Below are 26,064 nucleotides of genomic sequence, written 5' to 3'. Positions count from 1 at the left end.
AAATGATTGGTCCGAAATCGACTTCTTTATTGGTAGTTTTCATCTTAGGTTTTCAGTTGAATGTATCATTACACAATTTTATAGAGATTACAGAGCAGTGTTGAGAATAACACCTGAACAAGTGGAAAAACTGTTGAATTTAATTGCTCCACAAATACAACGCCAAGATACACTCATGAAGGATGCTGTACCTGCAAGAGTGATAATATAAATGACATTGATATGCCTTTCTTCTGGAATATTGTTCAGATTGTTGTCGATATTTTTTAGAATCTCGAAAGCATCCATAGCTAAGATAATTCCGGAAGTATGTGATGCTTTAAATGATAGTCTAGAAGACTTTTTAAAATTTTATTCACACGCGTCAAAAATTAAAATAATGAATGAAAATGTACTTTTTTAAATCGAATATGTATTCTGTTTCTTAGAACCTTACTTTTTTTCGCAAGTTGTGAGTGAATTTTGAATGAAAATTGTGCCTGATAATGATTCTATATTAGACATTCTCCAGAAAACTATCTCAAAAAGAAAGCGTGCCCCGCCAGCGTGCAAAACAGAATAACAATGATTTCGTTAAGAAACTATGAGGGTTTTATTTGTTTTTCCAATAATTTTCAAGTCTATAAATATCTTCGCATATTTTCAAATATCTTAAAAATAGAGACATTTCTTTACATTTGGCATCCCTGATTCGAACGCTAAATTCTGTTTTTGACGTTTTGAAGCATGCGAGTGCGAGTAAATTCAAAAAACTTTGAAGTAGCTCGCACGCCGGATCACACATGACAATAACTGGCATGATGTGTTCACACGGTGTGAGTAGCTGCACTGCAGTAACTGACTAGACCGACTCGTATGCTTGCTCGCACCGTCTGAACCCGGCTTAAATGTGGATGGTTTGAGATTTGGGACTGAAATCACAAATATTATTTTCGTATCTTTGTGTATTACTGCTAGATCAAGGTACTCGTAGGTTTGGTCGAATGTGTTGATTGTAATGTTGCTGTTTCTTAAAATTGTGGTCGCTTCATTTAGTTCCTCTGGTGTCAGTACGTTCAAATGGATAACCTTTGCTTTTGCTAGTTGAATGCTTTCAAAAATATTTTGTATTTGTTCTCGTAATAAATCTAGTGCCATGTTCAGGTTCATGACTTCTTTAATGATTGTAGCCTGTTCTGCATAGCCTTTATTGTTTACATAAGCGTCTCTTGATTTTATTAGGTTTTTCACTAAAATATCTTGTTGCTCGTTAACCTTTTTGATTATTCTATTCATTTTGGTTTCAATTTGTTTATTGATTTTTATTTGTTCGTTGTTTTGTGTAACAATTGTTTCTTCGTTTTTGAATAATGTTTCCAACTGATTGTTGATTTCGATTAGATCATTGTTGTCTAGATTGCCTGTTATTAATTTTATGGTGCTTCCTAGGATGTTGATTAAACCTCTTTTGTTTCTTTGTTTTGGGATAAGGTTGTTATATGTGTTCTTGATTGAGTTATATTTTAGATTAACAAGGTCTGTAGTTTCTTTTAGATTAAATATGGTAAGGCCTTCAATAATTTTCTCTAGTTTGTGAAAGGTTGGCTCGAAACTTTTTAATTCGATTACATGGAATATTTTGTGTGATCCTGTCTTTATTCTTCCTTCGTTCAGGCTCAATGTCACGAGGCCGGGATTGTTGCTGAGGTCGTAGAGTTGTATGGATGTTTGTTGCGGAAATGCAATCGATTTTGGTAGATACATTGACAGGAATGCGATGGCAAAGGCCGAATACAGGAATGGTATCCACGCCATACTGAAATGATTAGGAAAATAATTTCATTTGATTATTAGTTTCGTCGGATGTTTTCTTTGTGAATTTCTCGGCCGGAGTGATCTAGGAAGGTTTTGTTTTTATCCCGGATAACTCTGACTGGAAGATATTTTTCTTTTGCTTTGTTTCGGATGCCTTGTATTTTGTTGTATACGATGCTTTCTTCCTGTAACGTTGGTGGGTCTTCTCTTTTCTTATTATGGTATTCCAAATTGTATTCTTTTGTTTTATTTGACTGAAGCATAACGTCTTCATAGAGCTTGTTTCTGTTCTCTAGAATTTTGTTCATATCGAGATGCCTTTCTTCTCCTTCTCTGAGTCCATAGAATATTTCGCGAGGTTTGAATTTAGTTGTTGAGTGTACTGTATTGTTATAGGTAGTGCATGCGATTCGATATATTTCTTTATCACTTAGGTCGATGTAACTTGGTTTCGTACAACGAAAAATTTCCCCTAGAGTTGAGTGAAATCTTTCTACCGTACCGTTACTTATGCTATGGTTGGGTGGAGTGAAATGAATCTCGATATTTAAATTTTCCAAGAGGGCTCTGATTTCGATGGACCTGAGTGCAGGTTCATTGTCTGAGATTATCAATTTTGGAGTACCATACAGTGAAAAGTATTTTGTTAACCCCTTTCTCACGTCGTGGATGTTTCTGGATTTAATTGGGATTATCGATGCGTATCGCGAAAATTTATCTAAAAAGGATAGAAATATATTAGGTTTATGGATAAATAAATCTAAGTGTACTATTTCTAGAGGCTTTGCAGGATTTGGCGTAGATCCCAGTTTAATTTTATACGGATGTCTCTCGTATTTGTTTTTGTTGCATGTGCGACAAAGCCTAATGAACTGTTGTATCTTACGTTTCATTTTCGGAAAGTAATATCGATTGGAAATCTGCCTGTTGTTTTCCCATATACCTCGATGTCCACTTTCGTGTGTTTGTTCTATTATTAGGTTTTGTTCTTCAGCGGTCTTCAAATCAGTTAAACATTTTTGAGTAATAAATATTTTAAATGGTTTCCCTCTACTAAAGTTTGATCGTTTAGGATCTATGAACTCTTTGAAGAGTTTGGTGAGATAAGGGACGTTGAAATTTGATTTCATTATGGTTCGTCTGTACACACGCGGAAATATTTCTTCGAGTGTTTCCTCTTCTTCCGTTCCCAATTTCAGAATTATTTGGTTACTAAAACTATTTAACGGCGATTCGGTGCATGGGATAAATGCTGAATCGTCGGTGTCGGCGGAGTGCATTGTAGCATCGTCTGAAGAAGAGGTTTCATCGCTTACTAACTTCACTGAAGTTTCACAGGTACTAACTTCAGCGTCATTATGGTTTATTTCCTGACGCATCCTGGAGAGACTATCCGCTACTATATTCTGTTTTCCAGGTCTATATTTTATCTCAAAGTCAAATTCTTCTAAATAGAGGCGCCAATGTATAAGCCTGCTGTTGGAGTCTTTTAAGTTCAGACTATATGTCAGAGGTTTATGGTCTGTATAGAGTGTGAATTTTCGTCCGTAGAGGTATGGTCTGAAATATTTACAAGCCCACACAATAGCCAACAATTCTTTCTCAATGGCGGAGTAGTTTTCTTCCGTTTTATTAAGTGTTCTGGAGGCAAACGCGATTGGTTTGTCGCTACCAATTTGTCCTTGAGACAAAACAGCGCCTACGGCATAGTTAGAGGCATCTGTTGTCAAAACAAAAGGTTTTTCAAAGTCAGGGTATTGCAGGATATCGCTTGATGTGAGGATGTTTTTACATCGCTCAAAAGCATCTACGAAATCTTTATTGTGATCAATTTTTTCTCCTTTTCTCAACGATTGAGTAAGCGGTTTTGATATTTTTGCGAAGTCCCGAATAAACTTGCGATAATATCCTAATATTCCGAGAAAACCACGCAACTCTTTTTCGTTCTTTGGTAGTGGCCACTCTCTGATAACTCCGAGTTTTTCTGGATTAGGCTTAACTCCATCACGTGTTACGATGTGGCCAAGGAATGCAACTTCTTTATGAAGAAATTCACTTTTATCAAGTTGGATTTTCATATTGTATTTTTGTAGTGTTTCAAAAATTTTCCTCAGATTATCCAGATGCTCTTGTAGGCTTGTAGAGAACACGATTATGTCATCCATATATACTAAACATCTGGAACCAATATGCTCCCTTAAAATATTATCCATTACACGCTGGAACGTAGATGGGGCGTTTTTTAAACCGAAAGGCATCCTTAAGAACTCGTAATGCCCGTTTTCGACACTAAACGCGGTTTTTTCGATATCATTTTTGTCTAGTTCGATCTGATGGAATCCAGATGCGAGGTCCAAAGTAGTAAAGTACATACAGCGACCTAATTTATCTAGAATATCAGTGATGTTAGGGATGGGGTAACGATCATCAATCGTTTTATCATTCAATTTTCGATAATCTATTACAATCCGCCATTTCTTCTGTCCGGATGCATCCAATTTTTTTGGGACTATCCAAACGGGAGAAGTCCATGGGCTGATCGAAGGTCGAATTATTCCTTGTTCGAGCATTTTCGAAACCTGCCGTTGAACTTCTTCTTTATGGCAAAAAGGGTAACGGTATGATTTTGTGTGAATAGGAACATCGTCTGTTGTTGTGATCCTATGTTTGATAGCACTAGTGAAGGTTAACTTCTGTCCTTCCGTATAAAATATGTTTGTGTAATCCGCGACTAATTTAATTATTTTAATTTTCTCTTCTTGGTTTAAATGGTCTAGTCTGATTTGGTTGAAAATGTTTGATTTTGGAACATCCAACGTTTCTTCGGGCGTGGTTAGTGAAAAGTTATTCACTTCTACTATTAGAGGTTGCGCTGTGTTAATTTTTACTGGTTTATCTGATAGGTTAGTTACTGTTACGAAGACGCGATTTTCTGAGCATTTGTATATTCCAGAAGGTATCATTATGTCTGGTGAGATTAAAACATCATGCTCTAGATAGAATTCGCCGCTGGATTCATTGGTTGGGAGATGTACAATTTTTGTTTCATTCGAATTCATGTGTATTGTTACAGACTCAGGATATTTTCGGTACATTTTTATTATATTTGAAGGAAATTTGAGTTCATTCTCCGCCGTTAAAATGTCAGCTTTCAATGAGCGTAATGTTTCATATCCTATTAGACCATCAAAATAATTATGGAAATCGAAAATGTAGAATATTTGGTTGCTTGCATTTTTTATGCTTGGAAACGGGTTAAAGTTGACAAATCTATCCACGGAATGTGAGCCATAAATGTTCTTAATATTCACTGTTTGTGTGAAGTGACATTTGTCTAAGTTGACGTGTTTTGGGCTAATGTAGTTTTTATTAGCCCCTGTATCTATCAGAAACTTCAAGGATCCTTTATTCGTAGAGAGTTTTATATATGGAAGAAAATTGTTTAATCCTTTGTTTTCGATTCCTCTACTAGGTGAAAATTTAGTTCGTCATTTTCTTCATTGTCATTTTTCAATAGTGCTAGTGGTTCTCTAGATGTGTTAGGTGTAATTGATAGTATTGGTGAAAATTAAATGAATCATTTGCATAATGAGGGTCGTACAGTTCTGTTCCCTCATGGCAATTTATTGATCTGTGTGAATAATTGAACGGTTGTTTTGGCCTATTCATGTAATTAACGTGCCTTGATCTTATGGAAGGATCAACTTCCATGGGAATGGGTTTTGACACTTGTATCGGTCTAGGGGCAAAAACATTTTGCGGAGGGATGTTATTGCTATTGTGGTGGAAATATTTTGGGGAAATTTGTTGAAAATGTTGTTGGTGGTATTGTTGTTGTGGGAAACGTGGAATTGATCGTGATTGGTGGGAACGTGTAGTGAAAAATTGTGGATTCCTAATTTGATTATTTGTGTATCTTGTTTTCGGGGGAAGTTGCGGTGCCAGTGGAAATATTTTAGCGGGTCGATAATGTTCAGTTTTGTTTAATCCATGTCTGTTTTGGAAATTTCTTTCTTCCACGCAGGCGTCAAATGCTTCTTTCAATTTTGACAGTTGTCGGGCTCTAACATTGCCCCCTATTGGTTCTTTAAGCCCTGCTAGAAAAACTTGCAACGCATTTTCCTGATGTGTTTTTATACGGTCTTCTCGCAAGCTCGTGTCTGCTGTTGAGATGCTCGTGTTGTTAATTAAGAGCGATAAAATTTGTTGGACTGACCCATAGAATTCTTCTAGGGTGCCCGTTTGTTGGAGTTGGAATAGCTCCCTTGTGAGTGTGACAGCATCGCGCTTGTCACTGTAATAGGCAATCAAGTTTGCCTTAATTTCACTCCATTTAAGCGGAGTGCCATATATTTCTAGAGCTTGGTCTGCGTCTCCTGTGATCTTTGCACGAATAGATTGCAGCCAGATCTCTTCGAAAGGTGTGTCTTTCATAATATTTAAGAAAGGTAGTAGATTTTCTACTGACCTTATAAATGAATGTAATTTGACGGGATTCCCGTCGAAGGATGGCAAATTATTTATGGCTTGAGGCGTTTGCATCGCCTTCAGCACTTTTTCTGCATTGCAGAACATTTCGTTCGTTTGAGCAATGCAGTCACTATCCTGAGTATTTACAGGAATTGTGAAACCTGCCAATTCAGGGTTCATTTTTCACTATTAAATCACTATCTAATCACTATCACCTTTTTTCAGGGTTAGAATTTTAATTGTAATTCGATAATTTAATTTATTTTTGTTTTATGTTAGCTTTGTGTGTTTCTTGTGATATACAGTGGTCCGGTTACCTCGGGTAGGGCCTCGCCACTCTGAATTAGTACTTGCTTTAATTTTTGTTTTCGGGGACGGGCTTTAATTTGTTTCAGTAAAGCGCCGATCCGATTTATGAGTTAGAAAAAAGAAAAATTTTGTTACTTACGATTTTTAGAGCTGGAACTAGTGTTGCGTCCGGTTTCGTCAGATTAATCACCACTACACGATATTCGTTCGCGCAGGCGCAATTGCTGAAATTAAACTAACGTTTCGCGAACACTTAAAACACTATCCTACCGACTGCGCCAGTTAAATGGTGAAAGAATTTCGGATAATGAAAACTAAAACTAGTGAGCTATGTTGCTCCTGTTAAGGTTACGACAAGACTGCTCTTTATTTTCTATTTCATGTACAAAGCTAGCTTATAATCTACCCTATCTGCCTATCTCTATGTTTCCCTTCTTCCTTCTTCTCAGAAAGAATGTTTAACCGTTTTATGGTGTCGACTCGAGTCCTTATCTGTGGCTGCATAATTGTTCGTCGGTCGCATTTACCACATGGCGTTATTTATGCTTAAGTGTTTACTTAAGCGCTAGAACATTGATGCGTGATGTTTGCTCTGTCTCCTGCTGATAAGTAATGTTGGCGTTGGTCGATACTGAAGATTGGTTGACTGTGTTGATAACTTATATATATATATATATATTCGTTGTAGTTGAACACAATGTTGTAAATGCAGATCAGTGCGTTTACACTTCATGGCAGCCCTTAGGCTGTCTTACTTACCAGAACCAGACGACATCTGATTCCAAGAGTTCGAAACAGAAAAATCTGTTAAAGATTCGTATCTGCCTTCTTGGAGAAAACGATCACTATCATCCGATGCCATATTGAGGGTTTATGGTTCGCTTTGGTTGAATGCAATTTCGTTTTTTTAAAGTCTGCTACATAGAATTTTTCGCTTAAAGCTGTTGTCAATTGTCCGAATGACATAGTCATTTTAGGATTATTATTTTCTGCATTCAATGGTGTAAGTAACTCAATTTTGAAAAAAATTACGCTTGATTCGTTTTGGCAGAACCCCGACCATATATATTCGTGAAAAATAGTGCACTCTCTTAATGTAATTTATATCTCAAATATCAGCCGTATTGCTACGGTGTACAAAAAACACAAACTTCAAGGCTTAGGATTTCCCTTGATTAAAGCATCCAACGCAATGATGATGATATTTAATTTAAGAGGCTTTAAACTTTTCAATTCATTCCCCTCTAAAATCCAACGCAACTGGTTACTTCCTGTAATATATGGCAAATTAACAACACAAAAGACAGCTAATTTGAAACGTAAACACGAACCTGTTGCATAGTATATTAATAAAATGCATAGTAGATTTGCTTACATTTCGTGGTTTCTCGAATGTTCTATTCGAATCGTAAATTTGTAATTATGCTCTAAATTCTACCGAGCCTGTTTGAATTTAATTCATGATCAATTGAATATTTCTTTTAGATTATTTTCAATTATTTTACCTTTCTTTTATATCGAATTCCATTATTTTTTTTTTTTTCATTTCAGATTCGCGATCCTGAGGCTGGATATTCGGAACCTGGTTAATCGAACTCAACTTCCTAGAACAAGCGTTATCCAATAATCTTGTTTAGCTTCAAATAAAATAATTCGTATCTGATCGATCAATTCACAAAGTCTTTTTTGTTCTAATTCTGATTTTTGATAATCAAATTAAAACTATGAAAATTAACTAGTTTCGAACCAACTCTTTCGATCGATCCCAGCAAACATTAAATCGCATAACGAGCGTATATATTACATCATATGTCCTAAAATTTGGTTGGCATATAATGCGCCTAACTGGCATATGCATGCAAAAGTGGAGGCCATATACATACATGGCAAATGCTTACCGAATTTGTTTGGATGAATATGCAACTTTGACTGGCTATAATAGCGATTATGTTGAAACTGAATTGCGATCTAATATGAATATAATCATGAATTGTCAAAGCACCAAATACGACTTTTGCCATACTCATATACGATTTATTACAGACATAGAAAAAAACAAATGGCGCAAAATATTTTCGTGAAATGTTTATTATAGCCTCACGAATCGCCATTTTTATATATGAGTATTTATGTTTGTAGAAATAATAATTGTTTGATTGACTTGTGTTGGGAGTGGAATATGAATGTTTGAAATGGCACAGATTGATGTTTGGTGAAAACTGCTCCGATGTGGGTTCGAACTCCGGTCGTCTGGATTATCATCCAGCTATCTCGCGCGGCTATCTGAAATTTAATTCAACAGCGGATAAAACTTTCGAGTGCATCAGCATTTCATTGACATTTCAATATGATGTAATATGTTCTTTATTAGGATCTAATATGATTCACTGTTTCATAATTTGCATCAGCGTAATTTACGCATATGATGCGGATTAAATATATTTTACGATAATGTACATTAGAAAATTGATGTTTATTATACCAAATTGCGACTTAATTTGATAATGGTATATAAAATCGAGTTTTTACATTTTATGCGATTTAAAATATACACGATACATACTTTGATTGATATTATATGCGATTATGATTTATTCGGATTTCTTGTAAGACTTGGCACGTGCAAGATTATACGATTTAATGTTTGCTGGGATGTTTCTAGACTGATTTCAAATAGATTTTTCTCTTCCTCAGCCTTGATATTTCCCTGCCTACTGTAACTTCACTCCGTTAGTGATAGTTCTTTAATCATAGGTTTCCCATTAATGTGTCACCGCAGTAGGTGCGGCGTCGCGTAAGGGCGTACGCAACACAATCATTGTCAACCTCCTTTTGCTCTACCCTTAGAAAAATCCTCGGTCGAAAACTACTAAATACATTTGGTAATGCAAAATTAGTAGAATGTACAAATTTTTTGTACATATTGTCAACAAACCCGCATCCCTACCAGAGATTAGTATATTTTACTCGATAACATTAGTAAGCTTGGATATTGTCATATCTGAAAATTGGTGAGAAAAGCGCGTATTAAGCGCGAACGACTTTTCACGTCTTGTATTTGCGAGCAATGAATATGAACTGATACAAAGTATATGATACAAGGTTATTGAATAAAAAGATATGCACAGTTTTCTTTCACTTGCCGTACCACAGATATGTGGAAAGATATCGTACTTTCTACAGATAGTACTCTTTTCCCCGCCGCTGGGAGCCAAACAGAAGTACAACTTGCTTGGAAAGGAAGGCATTGATACGCGGCTAGAAGCGAAAAGATATACTAAAAACATCCTTCTGCACTGTTATGATTCGACCGCTCGCTTATTGTAGATATCTGAAAAAATAGTAGCAATTATGGGAAATCGTTATAATAGACATTCAGTAAATACCTAGCTACAGTAAAACGCGAGCAGCTATTTTGCCAACGAATGCATTTGTCACCAAAAGATACGATTTGTTTTGTAAACAAATTCATTTTTTCACGAGCAATGGCCGAACAGCAATTTTGACATTGCGATCCACATATAGTACAACGCCTAGCTTCCGCCAACGAACATGCTAGAGGAAAAGACAAGCTCAAATGTGAAACAGAGGCTGCTAAAGAATTTTTATTATATTTAAAGAATAGATTTCAAAACTCAAATTTGTTCGCTTAGTCGGTATATCGTCAAATTTGTTTTTTGACGTAGGACTACGTCTAACCGGAAGATATAGGGTGTGAAATGGAAATCTAGGCACTGAACAAGTAGGAAAAAATGCAAGATATGGAACGCTTATAACTCGAGCATTTCTCAATAGATCGCAAAGGTTTTTGCATCAATTGATAGGAAATATATCTACGCATCTATCATAACGAATATCATTTCATTTTTCATGGGATAAATAATTGAATAATTGTGAAATATCAAGCATTGTTAAAATGCCCTATGTGCCCATTTTTGATTGGTCCATTTTGTGCTCCTCAAATCGTACCGACCAAAACGGGCAACCAGAGCAGCAGCGAAATAGAATGAAGCACGATTGGAAAGGAAAAAGAAAAAAATGAACGAAACATTGGTCGCAGTCTCACACATGCGTAATTCTCGAGCCAGCCAGTCAGCTTAAAAATCCCCGCTTCGCTGACGTAACGATCATTCTTTGTGTGGACACCGACTGGACAACATCGTTGCTGGACGAGCTGGACGGCGAGGGATCGAGTGGTAGCGCTGGAGTAGAGTAATAGAGTAGAGTAGAGTTTTCAAAGGGCCTTTCTCAAGGCTAGAGACGAATGAACTGCAAAAGTTTAAAGTCTCTATAATACAATACCTTCCTTCCTTCCGTAACGATCATTCTCATTCAAACCGTACACCACATCGGTTCGCATCACAACACATCAACAAACCAAAAAAGGAGGAAAAGTGAAGGGAAAGGCAAAATCCCGCTCGAACCGTGTTGATCTGGAGTTCCCCGCAAGGGTAGCTAGGCCGAGCGCGTTAGTACCAGTGCACCAGTCCACCTAGCCGGCGTTATATAGTTTCGGCCGCCGAAGTGATTGAGTTAGCTGGCAAAGCTGCTCGCGACGATAAGAAAACCCGCATTCGGAACAGAACACATTCGGTTCGGTGGACATCAAGACAACAGGCAGTTGCAGCGAGTGGCGAGTGGCAAACGCAATCGCAAAACGGCATCAGGTAGCAGAAGAAAAAAGTTTGTTCTTTATACAAACTGCTTTGGAGGCAAATCCAGAACAAGGCGGCATCGAGGGCGTTCGAAATGGTTTTTTTCAAAACCACGAGTACTAAGTTTTCTAAATTGGAACCATTCCATAAAACAAGGCGCTTTTCAGGGCCATTAAACCTTCCAAAAAAGAGTTTAGGAAATACAGTTCAATGCTTTCTAAAACATTATCCAAAATAATAATAAAACACAAATTGATTTTTTCATAATTTGTTTGCCAGGATCTGATGAGTATGTGAATTTGAAAGTTGTTCTGAGCTTATTGATAGTTGGGGACTTTCCTGATTATTCAATTTTCACCAATTCTTAAATTGTTTCCAGATTGAAAGTACAGTAATTTACAATTAGTTCGACATTTAGCTAATTGGACGGACATGTAATGCGACTTATTTAGTTGGACATTTTTGTAAACATAGAGATCCAAATTATGACCCCACATTGAAAGTCGACACTGTACCACTGTCATCGCAAATGTTCAATTACAGGTTAAAATCACCTCCAATGCGACACTGAGTGGTGCTTCGGCACGTCGCATTAAATATAATTTACTGTACAACATGTCACAAAGCTGGATGGGAAGAAATTTTGCAACTGTGAAAGCTGTGGCGAGTGGCAACAAATCGCTAAACAGGAAGGTTTAGCCGAACAAGATGGGGATATCGAGTGATAACAAAACAATAAACTCTTTAGATTGAAGATAATTTTGTGATCCTGAAAAGGACCCTTTTTAGCCTGCATGTGAATCCAACGAGCGAACAAATCGTAAATTTAACGCTCATTCTTCGTCTCGTTGGACTCGCCCCTCTGGCTGAGTCTGCCGATTTGTCTCTATCCTGTGAGTGTGTACCGCTAGAGTATAAAACACGCGGACCCCAAAAAAATATCTTATTTTCTTTCAAACCGTAAACCCGTGTGGTTGTACGGCATCGACATCGTGGACGTAACAAAGGAGGACAAGTTAAGGGAAAGGCAAAGTCTCACTCGAACCTTGCAGATCTCCAGTTCCCTGTTGGTCGCATTCACTGATTGTTCCGCAAGGGTAACTATGCCGAACGGATTGGTGCCGGAGCACCAGTATACCTAACAGCGATTATAGAGTTTCGGCCGTCGGAGTGCTCGAGTTGGCTTGCAAAGCTGCTCACGACAATCAGAAAACCCGCATCAAGAACAGAGCAGCTTCGGTTCGGCGCTCATCAAGGCAACAATTAGTTTTAGTGAGTGGCAAAGTGTTTCTCCGGCACGTTGCATCAAATGTAATTTACTGAACAACATGTCACAAGCTGGATGGGAAGAAATTTTCCAACTGTGAAAGCTGTGGCGAGTGGCAAACGCAATAGCTAAACAGGAAGGTTTAACCGAACAAGATGGGAATATCGAGTGATAACAAAAACACAACACCAAAGGTTCTTTTCAGAACCATCAACATATTCATAAAGAGTAAACAGTAAACTAATCCATTTTTCAGGTAGATATGTAGGTATTCACGTAGGAGAAGAAAATAAAACAATATATTTCAAAATATATATTTAACAAAAGCTGTCCCCTTTGTATAGTCCTACGTCACTCCGGTTATGTCCCCGACATTACCCACCCGTCTTTTTTTTTATCCAGTTCATTTATTTGTAAAGGCCCATTTATACGTTGCTAGTAGCTGACTTGACAATGAGCAGCTACTGACCCGGTGGACTCGCTTGACAATTGGTTGACTCGCCTTGTCCGTTCACATAGTGTGAGCTGCTGGCGAGAAACTAGATACTACGGCACGGGTTTACCTGGGATGCCAGGCGATTTTTCAAATGTCCATCAAATAGTCAGAAACAGCAATCAGGTCCGAATTTGTCAAATGATTGGTCCGAAATCGACTTCTTTATTGGTAGTTTTCATCTTAGGTTTTCAGTTGAATGTATCATTACACAATTTTATAGAGATTACAGAGCAGTGTTGAGAATAACACCTGAACAAGTGGAAAAACTGTTGAATTTAATTGCTCCACAAATACAACGCCAAGATACACTCATGAAGGATGCTGTACCTGCAAGAGTGATAATATAAATGACATTGATATGCCTTTCTTCTGGAATATTGTTCAGATTGTTGTCGATATTTTTTAGAATCTCGAAAGCATCCATAGCTAAGATAATTCCGGAAGTATGTGATGCTTTAAATGATAGTCTAGAAGACTTTTTAAAATTTTATTCACACGCGTCAAAAATTAAAATAATGAATGAAAATGTACTTTTTTAAATCGAATATGTATTCTGTTTCTTAGAACCTTACTTTTTTTCGCAAGTTGTGAGTGAATTTTGAATGAAAATTGTGCCTGATAATGATTCTATATTAGACATTCTCCAGAAAACTATCTCAAAAAGAAAGCGTGCCCCGCCAGCGTGCAAAACAGAATAACAATGATTTCGTTAAGAAACTATGAGGGTTTTATTTGTTTTTCCAATAATTTTCAAGTCTATAAATATCTTCGCATATTTTCAAATATCTTAAAAATAGAGACATTTCTTTACATTTGGCATCCCTGATTCGAACGCTAAATTCTGTTTTTGACGTTTTGAAGCATGCGAGTGCGAGTAAATTCAAAAAACTTTGAAGTAGCTCGCACGCCGGATCACACATGACAATAACTGGCATGATGTGTTCACACGGTGTGAGTAGCTGCACTGCAGTAACTGACTAGACCGACTCGTATGCTTGCTCGCACCGTCTGAACCCGGCTTAAAGGCCCATTTATACGTTGCTAGTAGCTGGCTTCACAATGAGCAGCTACTGACCCGGTGAACTCGCTTGACAAATGGTTGACTCGCCTTGTCCGTTCACACAATGTGAGCTGCTGGCAAGAAACTAGATACTACGGCACAGGTTTTCCAGAGATGCCAGGCGGTTTTTCAAATGTCCATCAAATCGTCAGAAACAGCAATCAGATCCGAATTTGTCAGATGATTGATCCGAAATCGACTTCTTTATTGGCAGTTTTCGTCTTAGATTTTCAGTTGAATTTATCATTACACAATTTTATCGCTAAACACACACTGGCCGTGTTTAAAAATACTTTGTGCTGAATTTCTTTGAACTGAAGGTACTATCCGGAAAAAGCAGAAAGAAAAAAGGATTCGGTCCAGGAATTGGATGCAAAAAAAAGGAGCAACAAATACAATATTGAAGTAACTCTACGATGATGATCCCCGAGAGTACAGAGCAGTGTTGAGAATAACACCTGAAAAAGTGAAAAAACTGTTGGATTTAATTGCTCCACAAATACAACGCAAGATACACTCATGAGGGATGCTATACCTACATAAGTGAAACTAGAAATGTTGTACCTTTCTTCTGGAATATCGTTCAGATTATTGTCGATATTTTTTTAGAATCTCGAAAGCATCCATAGCTAAAATAATTCCGAAAGTATGTAGTGCTACAAATGGCAGTCTAAAAGATTTTTCAAATTTTGAATTATTTCGCCTTGACAGCAGCTTCGTGTACCAATTTGTGAAATGAAAATGATAGTAGATTTGCAGGAGGAATAAATACGCCTCAAAAACTAAAATAATGAATAAAAATCTACTTTTTTAAATGGAATATGTATTCTGTTTTTTAGAACAATACTTTTTTTGGAAGTTGTGAGTGAATTTCGAATGAAAATTGTGCCCGATAATGATTTTATATTTAGAATCCCAAGAAAACTATCTCAAAAAGAAAACGTGCCCCACCAGCGTGCAAAACAAAATAAAATGAGTAAAAAAACTTTTTAAGTTAAACGGTTTATTTGTGATTAAACATAATAATGTACTAAAAGCTAGAGAAAATAATTAGGCAAGTTGCAGTTAGTAGTTATCACACCTCTCCTTCATTAGTCTAGGGCATTGATAAGACTAAAATAAAATAGTGGGACATATGATGAAATCACTAATTGTGGATAATGAAAATGAATGGATTTTATAATTTAAAAAGTTTTTGTTTACTCATTTTATTTTCTAGTTTTTAGTACATTATCTGTTTCATTAGAATATTTCTCTACAATAAAGGCATTGTACTGTATTCTATCAGTCAAAAAATTTCATTTGATACCGATATTGAGTAGATTGCAGAAAATACATAGTGTGTTCTCCAAGTCAAGTTCGTTGGTTTGATACACATATCTCAATCAACCTTTTTTTTGAGATGATATGGAATCAGCGATTTTGAGCGGAGGCCAAATTGGATTTTTCAAGATAAGCAGTTTTAAAATGACAGCAGTTCCTATCCGGTCAGTTCCTATTGGTCAAATTTCTATTACTGTGGGACAATTCTACAGACATACATACATACATACGAACAGTTCAAGCTAAATAAAACCGTTTAATAAAGTATATTGCTATTTTGTGATTGCGGCCATCTTGGATTTTAATTTTTCATGATCTACTGTGATCTACTATTCAAGCCCTTTCATTTGATACCCATATTAATGGTGTTTTGACATAATATGTAGTCCGCCATTTGGTAGAATTTTGATGGATTTGCATTTTTCACAAATAACCGTGTTCTGCTAGTCAATCCCTTTCATTTGATACCCATTGTTACGGGGGTTTCGGAGGTTCTATTCAGCACGCGTTTTTATCAATGTATAGCGAGCTCAAAGCTGTATTTATTAAGAGAAACAATAATTAAACAAGAACTTTACATTATTAGGTTTTACCTACATTTGATCTCCTCGTTTTAAATTCAAAGCACGACAGGATGATTCAATTATTTAACAATTTGGGAATTCAACTTTATTTTGGGTTCTATCTCTACTCCTTTTTTGTGATTAGCAAAGAATGTGTGGTACGAGAGAAGTTTTCAGAATGACAGTGATGACAGCTAGCTGTCAATGATTGTCTGGGTGCGTCATGGAGTGGCACCGTCCGGATGCGCAGGTTCAGATCAAGTCATCAGTGGCGTAGTTTGCTTCCCCCCAACACCCATATTAATGAAGTTTTGGGAAACTATGTAGTCCGCCATTTAGTAGTGGCAGCCATCTTGGATTTGCATTTTTCTTAAATAACTGTATTCTGCTAGTCAAGCCCTTTCATTTGATACCCATATTGATGGGGTTTTGGAAAACCCACATTGATGAGGTTTTGAGGAAGAAAGGGATCCGCCATTTTGTAGCGGCCTCTATCTTGGATTTACAAGATAATGAAATACGCAGTTTTGTAATGACTACAGAGATAAAGGTGTGTTCCAAATTTCAGATCAATCGGTCAACAAGAAGGGGGTCAAATTTCTACTAATGTGGGACATGTTACAAACATACAAACAGATTACAGGGCAAGCTAAATAAAACCGTTTAATAACAACGATTCCGCTTAGAAACTATGAGGGTTTTATTTGTTTTTTCAATAATTTTCAAGTCTATAATAATCTTCGCATATTTTCAAATATCTTAAAAATAGGGACATGTAAAGACAATGTAAAGATTTGGCCTCCCTGATTCGAGCGCTAAATTCTGTTTTTGACGTTTTGAGGGATGCGAGTGCGAGTAAATTCAAAAAAATTTGAAGTAGCTCGCACGCCGAATCACACATGACACTAACTGGCATGATGTGTTCACACGGTGTGAGTAGCTGTACTGCAGTAACTGACTAGACCGACTCGTATGCTTACTCGCACCGTCTGAACCCGGCTTAAGGCTCAATCGCATAAGCTTTGCGGAGCCGCTAATTCAAGGTTTGTTTATACAAAGTTTCAACTAATTTCTATGTTTAGTAGGATTCGAGCGAATACTCGCGGTTTACTCGAGGTTAAAAGGGCAACATTTTTGTGGGACGGGTCAGGTTGGGGATATGGATATGAGGTATCGTTGTCTCAACCGAGGGTTGCCGCACGCACTGTAGCATTGTGCATAATGACCAGGGATAGCATCTGGTGTTCGACTAGCTGTCGAGGGTGGGCGACGGTGAGATGGGGGGACAAGACAAACAAACTAATAACGAAAAAGAAAAACACAAAAGCATTAAATACTTATACTAGACCGTTTCACAAACATATAGATCAACTGCATATAGCAGATGTCGCGAGTTCCCAACACGTCTCTAACAGGAACATAGGGTTGTCTTCCTTGGACCTCAAGGGCATTCAAAAGGTACTCTCTGGCTGCGTAATTATCCGTACATTGCCAAACTGCGTGATCGATGTCATCGTAACCGTTTCCACACCGACAGACGTTGCTTTGAACAAGATTTATTCTGTGGAGATGCACATCTAGCGAGTAGTGGTTGGACATAAGTCTACTCATTACACGAATGAAGTCACGACTTAAGTCCAAACCTTTGAACCACGCTCTCGAAGAAACCTTTGAAATAATTGAATATAACCAGCGCCCAAGACTTCCAGTGTCCCAATCGGTTTGCCAACTCAAGAGGGAACTCTGACGCAGTAATTGGAAAAATTCATCGTATGAAATCTGTCTATCAAACAATTCGCCTTCCTGGGCACCAACCTTTGCGAGAGTGTCCGCCTTCTCATTGCCAGGAATTGAGCAATGAGAGGGGACCCAAACAAAGGTTAACTTATAAGATCTTTCGATCAGTGCACTCATCTGCTGTCTCACTTTTGTGAGGAAATAAGATGGGTGCCTACTAGTTTTCATCGACTGGAGAGCCTCAAGCGAACTGAGACTATCCGAGAAAATGAAGTAATGGTCTGCAGGCTTGTTGGAGATCATCCCCAATGCGAAGTCGATTGCTGCCAGCTCAGCAACATAAACGGAACAAGGTTCCTGCAGTTTACGGAAGGCGCTTGAATTTTCATTGAAAACACCGAAGCCAGTGGATCCATTGAGGCGAGACCCATCAGTGAAGTATCTTTTCATGCAACTTTTTGGTACTTTCGGTTAAAAATACGGGGAATGAAAGTTGGTCGAAGCTGATCTGAAATCCCAAGTATTGCTTGTTTCATCGACAGATCGTATTCAATTGAGGAACTGCTGATGGTGAAGTGAGCACGGTCTGGAGTAAACGATGGAAGACAAATATCTGATGAAATATAGTGATGATAAATTCTCATAAACCGAGATTGTATATTTAGATGAAGCATTTTATCAAAGTTTTCAATCACAAGTGTGTTCGTGATACCGCATTTCACCAGTATTCTGAGAGAAAGTTCCCAGAATCGGTTCTGTAGAGGAGTTACTTCTGCCAGAACCTCGAGACTCATGTTATGCGTTGAGTGCATACAGCCGAGAGCTATACGCAGACAATGATATTGAATTCGTTCCAATTTTAGAAGGTGACTTTTAGCTGCTGAGAGAAAGCAGAAAGAGCCATACTCCAGAATAGATAGAATAGTTGTTTTATAAAGCGTTATGAGATCTCCCGGATGAGCTCCCCACCACGTGCCGCAAATCGAGCGGAGAAAGTTGACTCTTTTTTGACATTTTTGCTTCAAATACGTAATGTGGGTATTCCAAGTGCATTTTGAATCAAACCAGACACCAAGGTACTTGAAGGTCAATGATTGGGTAATGTTTCTCCCCAAAAGCTTAAGTTGCAATTGGGCTGGGGACCGCTTTCGAGTAAACACTACCAGTTCTGTTTTCTGCGGCGAGAATTCTATCCCTAAGTTCCTTGCCCAAGAAGACAAGTTATCTAGGGAATTTTGCAATGGTCTTTGCAAGTTTTCGGCATGGGGACCTGTGACGGAAACCATACCATCATCTGCAAGTTGTCTTAGCGTGCATTGTTCTGCCAAACAACTGTCAATATCTTTCACATAAAAATTATAAAGAAGGGGGCTGAGACATGAGCCTTGGGGTAGACCCATATAACTATTTCTGGAAGTTGTCAGCTGTCCAAGGGTGAAGTTCATTTGCTTTTCTGACAACAAATTGTACAAGAAGTTATTCAAAATTCCAGGAAGTCCACATCTGTTCAGATTGTCTGACAGAATTTCTATGGAAACTGAATCAAAAGCTCCCTTAATATCCAAGAATACTGAAGCCAGTTGCTCCTTGTGCGCAAAGGCCAGTTGAATATCTGTAGAAAGCAACGCTAGACAATCGTTTGTTCCTTTGCTCTTGCGAAACCCAAATTGTGTACTTGATAGCAAATTATTTGTCTCGATCCATTGATCGAGTCTTCGAAGGATCATTTTCTCCAGCAATTTTCTAATGCACGAGAGCATAGCAATCGGACGGTATGAGTTATGGTCAGACGCTGGTTTGCCAGGCTTTTGAATTGCTATCACTTTGACCTGTCTCCATTCGGGTGGCACAATATTGTTTTCTAGTAGAGTATTGAATAAGTCTAGCAAGCGTCTTTTCGCGATATCGGGAAGATTTTTTAGAAGAACGAATTTAATCATATCGCTTCCGGGTGAAGAGTTGTTCGATGAAAGAAGAGCCATAGAAAATTCCAGCATTGAGAATGGTCTGTCCAGAGGTCCACCGCTCGGAGACGTTTCTCGAAGAATATGTTGGGCTGGAACTGAGTCTGGACAGACCTTTTTAGCGAAATCGAATATCCATCGGTTGGAGTATTCTTCACTCTCGTTGGTAGATGAGCGGTTACGCATGTTGCGAGCTACCCTCCACAAGGTGCGTATTGAGGTTTCACGAGAAAGACCTTCGATGAAATTGCGCCAGTAACCGCGTTTTTTTACTTTAACTAGTTGTTTCAGCTGTATTTCAAGCTTTGAATATTCCTCGAAGTGTGTGGATGTTCCATGTCTGCGAAAAGCTTTGAAAGCATCAGATTTTTTCAAATACAATTTTGTGCATTCATCGTCCCAGCCAGGAGTGGCTGGTTTTCTTTTAAATGAAGCACTTGGAACTTTTCTTTTTTGTGCTTCCAGTGAGCTTTTATACAATAAATCGACGAAGAATCGATATTCTTCCAATGGTGGAAGTATATCTATTGATTCGACACCGATTGTTACCGCCGTTGCAAATTTTTGCCAGTCGATGTTCCTTGTTAGATCAAATGGAACTCGAGATGGTTCAGTGGATTGCGGGCTACACTTGATTGATATATTGATTGGCAAGTGATCGCTACCATGGGGATCATTGATGACCTTCCACTGACAATCTAATGATAGCGAGTTTGAGCACAAAGATAGATCGAGTCGGCTTTCCCGAGCCGGAGGTTTTGCAATTCGTGTCACTTCACCAGTGTTCAAGATAGTCAAGTTGAAATCGTCACATAAATCGTAAAAAATAGCCGCCCTAGCGTCATCATAAAGATCGCCCCACCCAGTACCATGGGAGTTCATGTCACCCAAAATTAGAACTGGGGTTGAGAGAATCGAAATTAGATTCCAAAGTTGACTGCGGCTAATGGAAGTATTCGGGGGAACGTATACTGAAGCTATGCAGAGTTCTTTATTCTTTGCAGTTATTTGACAAGCGACGATTTCGACGTCTGATAGAGCTGGGAGAGGAATTTTATAGAAAGAGTAGCACTTTTTGATCCCTAAAAGTACTCCTCCATAGGAATCATCTCTATCCAGGCGAATAATATTAAAATCGTGGAAGTTGAGTTCTGTGTCAGAAGAAAGCCATGTTTCGGAAAGAGCGCATATATCACAATCATAATTTTGAAGTAAAAATTTGAACGAGTCTAGTTTAGGCACTAGACTACGGCAGTTCCATTGTAGCACATTGATCATATCTTCTACTACGTTAGATGAATTATCCATTGAAAGATATGATTGATGCAAGGAGGGGCCATGAAGCAGTCAATTGCTTAAGATAAGACTTTAAAGATGGAAGCAAGGCAGAAATAAGGCTTCTGAGGGGGTCTTGAATTTTGAACGTGTTTAGTATGAAGTCCACAATGTCCGAAAAAGCTATCAATCCTCGATTAGACGCGAATTTTCTACGAGAAGATCGAGGAGCAGCTTTTTTATTTCTCTCTTCTCTGGGTAATGACGTAAAATCCTTGCTGCAACCAGGAACTGGCTGAGAAGGAGCCTTCGGATTCGTTTTTTTGCTACTATTACCCTTGGAATTAGACAATCTTCCGAGGGTCATTTTAGCTTTCTTACGGTGCACCATTGGTGAAGAGAGCTTTCTTTTTGATGATTCATCCTTTATTGAAGATTCTGGTGCAGCCGAAGTATGACCCTCATCAGAATCAGAATCCGATTCTTGAGATGACAAAACCGAAAATTGGTTTTCATTTTGAGCGGCTGATGCGGTCTTTAGCATTTCAGCATAAGTCCGCTTGGAGCGTCCAGCCATAGAACGCTTCACTTTATCGGAGTGCTGTTTGTACCTTGGGCACTTTTGTAGAGGGTGAGGATTCTCGCCACAGTGAATACATTTTTCCACTGTTTGAGTGCAAGAATCCTCACTATGTTTATCGCCACATTTGCCGCAACGAAATTTGTTGCCGCAGTGGCTAACCGAGTGTCCCAACTTTTTACATTTGGTACAATTATAAACCCGCGGTACAAACAGGCGCACTGGGAAAAAAACATTTTCTACTTTCACATAGTTTGGGAGAACAGAACCTGCGAAAGTAACTCGAAAAGAGTGCGAGGGCTTATAAACTTTTTTATTTTCTTCCAAAGATGCTGAATGCAGATTTCTAACATCCAGGATCTTTACAAGATCTCCAATCATCGAGTTTTTGAAGGAACCCGACGCTTGTTTTAGTTCATCGACACTCAGACTCGCGTAGGTTACTACGCCTTCTATCTCCACTTCTCGAGAAGGGATGTAGATGTGATACTCCCTGTTGAAAACTTCGTGGTCAACAATCTTGTTGGCCACATCAAAAGTCGGTGCTTCTACACGCAGTTTGTCCGGTATCTCTTTATGTATCGAGACGCCCTTATAATTACGCAGCAAATCTCTTGAAATATCAAGAGTTCTCAAAGCTTTTTCCTTGGGCCGAAAGAAAACAACCCATGGTGCCTTCGAGGACTGTTGATAATAACGCGTCCGCGCAACATTGGCATCAGCAGATGTCATAACGGTTGCGCAGACGGTGCGCAACCGCCTATGAAAACGAAAAAAAAACTCGCACGCACACACACAACTCACACGCACACACTCGCGCAAAAACTCAACTTAAAACTAACTTAGACTAAAAACTAACTTAAACTAAAAACTAGCTCAAATCAAAAATCTTCTTGAAAAAAAAACAATAATTTCGTAAAAAAAATAAATTAATAAATAAAAACTCAATAAAAAAATTTAGTCTGATGAGTTCGAACAACTTGAACAACCCTATTCAGGGAGCTTTCTGCAACGCTGCACGCTACGGTATAAGCACAATAGCGAGACGGCAAAAACTATTCTATTGTACTTCTCTGTTTGATGTTTGGTGAAGATACAAATGTGACGCTCAATGGAACCAATTCACAGAACACCGGTACAGCGTCGCTGGAGAGGTGCTGCTTCCTCGCTGTTCTGGATGCGTTGGCACTTAACTTGTCACCAATGGACGAAAGAAAAAAAAACAACAACCAAAAATCACTTTGGCGGAGGGGGAAAAAAAACTTTCCAGCTTCGATATTGTAGCGGAGGACGGACAATGTGTGTCCGTCTCTTGCAAATAATCGACGAGGAATGATCGTCAAATTTGTTAGGAGCAATTGAATTTCTTCTCAATTCATCACGTAACAACACCGAATGTGTAATTGAAAAATTTCACCGTGGAAGCCATATTTGAATAAATATATTTTTTGCAGTTTAAAGCTGCGCTAAACCTGGAAATAAAGTGTTTATTGCTGCTAAGAACCCGGTGTCCAAGTTGAAAATCTTCGTTTTTCGCCCCAACAACTTTTCTGTGAAAGGATTGGTGGCCCTGAAAAGCGTCAATTGATTTTTGTTCTCACGATGCCAATTTTTGTCAAGAAAAATAAAATGTTATTTATTGTGATAGATGCGTAGAAATATTCCTTAGCAATTGATGAAAACATCTTTGCGATCTATTAAGAAATACTCGAGTTATAAGCTGTTCTGTTCTTGTTTTTGAAGGGACTTTAACCCAAAGGTCATTCATCCCTGTCGAGTTATAAGCGTTCGAAATCTTTATTTTATTCCTACATGTTCAGTGTCTAGATTTTCATTTTACCCCCTTTTTATTCCCGTTAGACGTAGTCCTACGTTAATATCAAAGCAATGGGGTGCTCTCCCCACTAACATAGTGATCAAATGGTTACACCTTCTAAAATATAAACATCTTGATTTGGATTTACATAACAAAATCCAATCAAATTATAATCAACTCAAAAAGTAGGATGTCTATGATCCATATTCTTCAACGTTGTGCCGGTTCCGTTTGCACCACGACTGGATTTTCAGTAACTATATGATATTGAACAAAACTTGATTAAATTTCACTTATAATTAAATCTAAGTTTCAGCAAGTACGTAACAAATGGACCGATTGGCGAATGATAAAAGACGCTAAGCGCCGAAAATGTGTAATGGAACACGCAAAGGATCGTCTTCGTGTGAATTCACTTCGTAAAAATACTATATTACCTTTGGAACTTCTGGAAGTTGCTAGTGCTGAGATTCATGCTTTTCCCCGTGACACGTCCTTGGTAAGGGTTAGAGAACGTTGCGCCGTTACATCCAGACCTCGTGGTATTGTTCATCGGTGGCGCGTTAGCCGTATTGTTTGGAGACATCTAGCCGATTATAATAAATTATCGGGTGTTCAGAGGGCTATGTGGTAAATAAAACTACTTTGCGAAGCTTGCAACTGCAATTTTATTCATTTATCACATGTTATATCTAAGCTCCACACGATACGAATCACTATTTTGAATTCAACTCATTTCGATATTTTAGCAAATTTGAAAGAAATAATTGCTTTTCAAATTATGAATTTATTTCATGCGATGTGTCACATTAACGAAGCAATCTGAATCTAAACATATTGCTATGCCTTCAACAAATTATGTGCATTTGCTAACAGGCATGGTTATTGTACAAGTAGTTTATATACCCATCCTAATGACTAACGACTAACAGTAGCGTTGAGATCCTTCCTATTAGTTCTGCTTCTTTTTGTAGTCCTCAAGTGCGGCTTTGATGGCATCCTCTGCGAGCATCGAGCAATGCAACTTAACAGGAGGCAAAGAGAGTTCTTTAGCAATATCCGTATTCTTGAGCTTTTTCGCTTCATCCAAAGTTTTTCCTTTTACCCATTCAGTTGCCAACGAGCTGGATGCTATAGCTGAACCACATCCAAAAGTTTTGAATTTGGCATCGATGATTTTTCCGTTTTCATCGACCTTGATCTGCAACTTCATAACATCACCGCAAGCCGGTGCTCCAACTAGACCAGTTCCGACCGTTTTGTCCTTTTTATCCATAGAACCAACATTTCGTGGATTTTCATAGTGATCCAAAACATTAGCATGATACAAAGCAATTGGGACGCTTTGAGCACGTCGTAATTTTAGCAATGAATTGAAACTTTTCTGAAGTGTAGTCATGGCTGTTGTTTTTCGTTTCACAAACTGATGAGAATTTCACAACTTTTCCTCCTCGTACGACGTAGTTCATTTTACGACAGCTGATTTTGACAAATATGTAGCGTTGCCAAATTCATCTAAACATTCACTCATCTGTATTGTAAACAAAATATCAATCCGCCTTGATGGCAATGAGCTTCGTATTACAAATTGGGGGAATAGGCATGACAATATGGGTTTGCAGAAGAAACGAACGTACTTTTAAAATAAAAATTATGAATGAAATTTGTTTTTACCAAACCAAATTAGAATTCTATGTAAAATAAAATCACTTTTGCTTGCAAGTAGTGAAAAAATATCATACAAAAATTGTGTCTAAAGATAAGTTTATATTATAATGGTAAGTTTTGGTGAGAATATCTGAAAATTTATAGAAAATAGTTCGAATTTGGTTAGAACAACGTACTTCTAGTAGGTAAATAACGCCAAGAAAAAAAATCATACAAATTTTGGCAATTTAAAACTGCTTTAGGGTCGACTAATCTGATAGAGAATAGTTGGCCCCATACAAACTTATATCGTATCCAGATGTCGACACCATTCCGCCGTCAACGCGAATTGATAAGTGGCTCATCCAGGTGTATGACACGATTATCGCTATCTCACTCTACCTACCGTCACCGCCTATCTCACTATCCCTCTGCTGTAAAAGTTCATCATCGACATCACGATATGTCAGATGGTGGTAAATTCAGGGGTTAGACATCAATTGAATATAGGCTACCCAAAATCAAAATCAATATGGCGTCATTTGTTTATCAACATATCATTTACGAGGATTGAAATCGAAAAATGCGCTGCTTTATTCTAACTGCATGAGCGATTTTCATATTTCGGTTTCACATGGAGGTGTTCACATTTAACATGGAGTTGTAAACAACAGCAATTGATTGAACCAAAATGTCAGTAAACCGCAGCAATATTGGGTACACTGGCAATATGAGGAATTTGACGTTTTAGTCGTACCCCTGGGTAAATTGGTAATTCGCGATAACGTCGACGTCTGGTGGCGACTTCAAGTTTGAGTCATAATTTGGGTCCCAAAATCGTTAGTGTAATATCTACCAGATTAGAAGACACGAAGCCGGTTTTCAAATTTTAAAATTTGAATGAAAATTTTCACATTATGTTATTCAATTATTAGAAACACGTATTTCTGACTTTCATTCAACCATATGGTCATACAATTCCAACATTGTTGCTGATTTTTTTCTTTATAATATGAAGTTGTCTTCATAAACAATTTTCGTATGAGACTTTTTCCCCATCTGCAAACGAAAATGTTTTTAATTTAAACAGAATACTAATTTGATATGG

At 37.9% G+C, this 26,064-nt stretch overlaps 3 protein-coding genes across 3 annotated transcripts; 1 reads left to right on the top strand and 2 right to left on the bottom strand.

The window, feature by feature from the left end:
* Positions 1-473: 473 nt before the first annotated feature.
* On the bottom strand, positions 474-6,919 carry LOC129771228 (uncharacterized). The gene is made up of 2 exons (XM_055774657.1): positions 6,713-6,919; positions 474-1,795 (listed from the first exon to the last, which is right to left on the bottom strand). Exon 2 carries the CDS (start codon positions 1,792-1,794, stop codon positions 745-747), a length of 1,050 nt encoding a protein of 349 aa, XP_055630632.1. The 5' UTR covers position 1,795; positions 6,713-6,919; the 3' UTR covers positions 474-744.
* Positions 6,920-23,438: 16,519 nt separating this feature from the next.
* Positions 23,439-23,969, top strand: LOC129771246 (28S ribosomal protein S14, mitochondrial). Its single transcript, XM_055774697.1, has 2 exons — positions 23,439-23,562; positions 23,620-23,969. Exons 1-2 carry the CDS (start codon positions 23,500-23,502, stop codon positions 23,941-23,943), a joined length of 387 nt encoding a protein of 128 aa, XP_055630672.1. The 5' UTR covers positions 23,439-23,499; the 3' UTR covers positions 23,944-23,969.
* On the bottom strand, positions 23,960-24,790 carry LOC129771240 (iron-sulfur cluster assembly scaffold protein IscU). The gene has a single exon (XM_055774684.1). It carries the CDS (start codon positions 24,706-24,708, stop codon positions 24,262-24,264), a length of 447 nt encoding a protein of 148 aa, XP_055630659.1. The 5' UTR covers positions 24,709-24,790; the 3' UTR covers positions 23,960-24,261.
* Positions 24,791-26,064: the final 1,274 nt, after the last annotated feature.

Source organism: Toxorhynchites rutilus, chromosome 1 (genome assembly GCF_029784135.1).
Source record: "Toxorhynchites rutilus septentrionalis strain SRP chromosome 1, ASM2978413v1, whole genome shotgun sequence".
NCBI lineage: Eukaryota > Metazoa > Arthropoda > Insecta > Diptera > Culicidae > Toxorhynchites > Toxorhynchites rutilus.
Note: the sequence above shows the minus strand (reverse complement) of the source record. Positions and strands in the feature narration are given on the sequence as shown.

Bases quoted from the DNA above. Each gene is read 5' to 3' on its own strand.
- LOC129771228 (XM_055774657.1), bottom strand. From the start codon at position 1,794: ATGGCGTGGATACCATTCCTGTATTCGGCCTTTGCCATCGCATTCCTG.
- LOC129771246 (XM_055774697.1), top strand. From the start codon at position 23,500: ATGTCTATGATCCATATTCTTCAACGTTGTGCCGGTTCCGTTTGCACC. The intron at 23,563-23,619 runs GTAACTATATGA...ATTAAATCTAAG, and splicing joins GCACCACGACTGGATTTTCA to TTTCAGCAAGTACGTAACAA.
- LOC129771240 (XM_055774684.1), bottom strand. From the start codon at position 24,708: ATGACTACACTTCAGAAAAGTTTCAATTCATTGCTAAAATTACGACGT.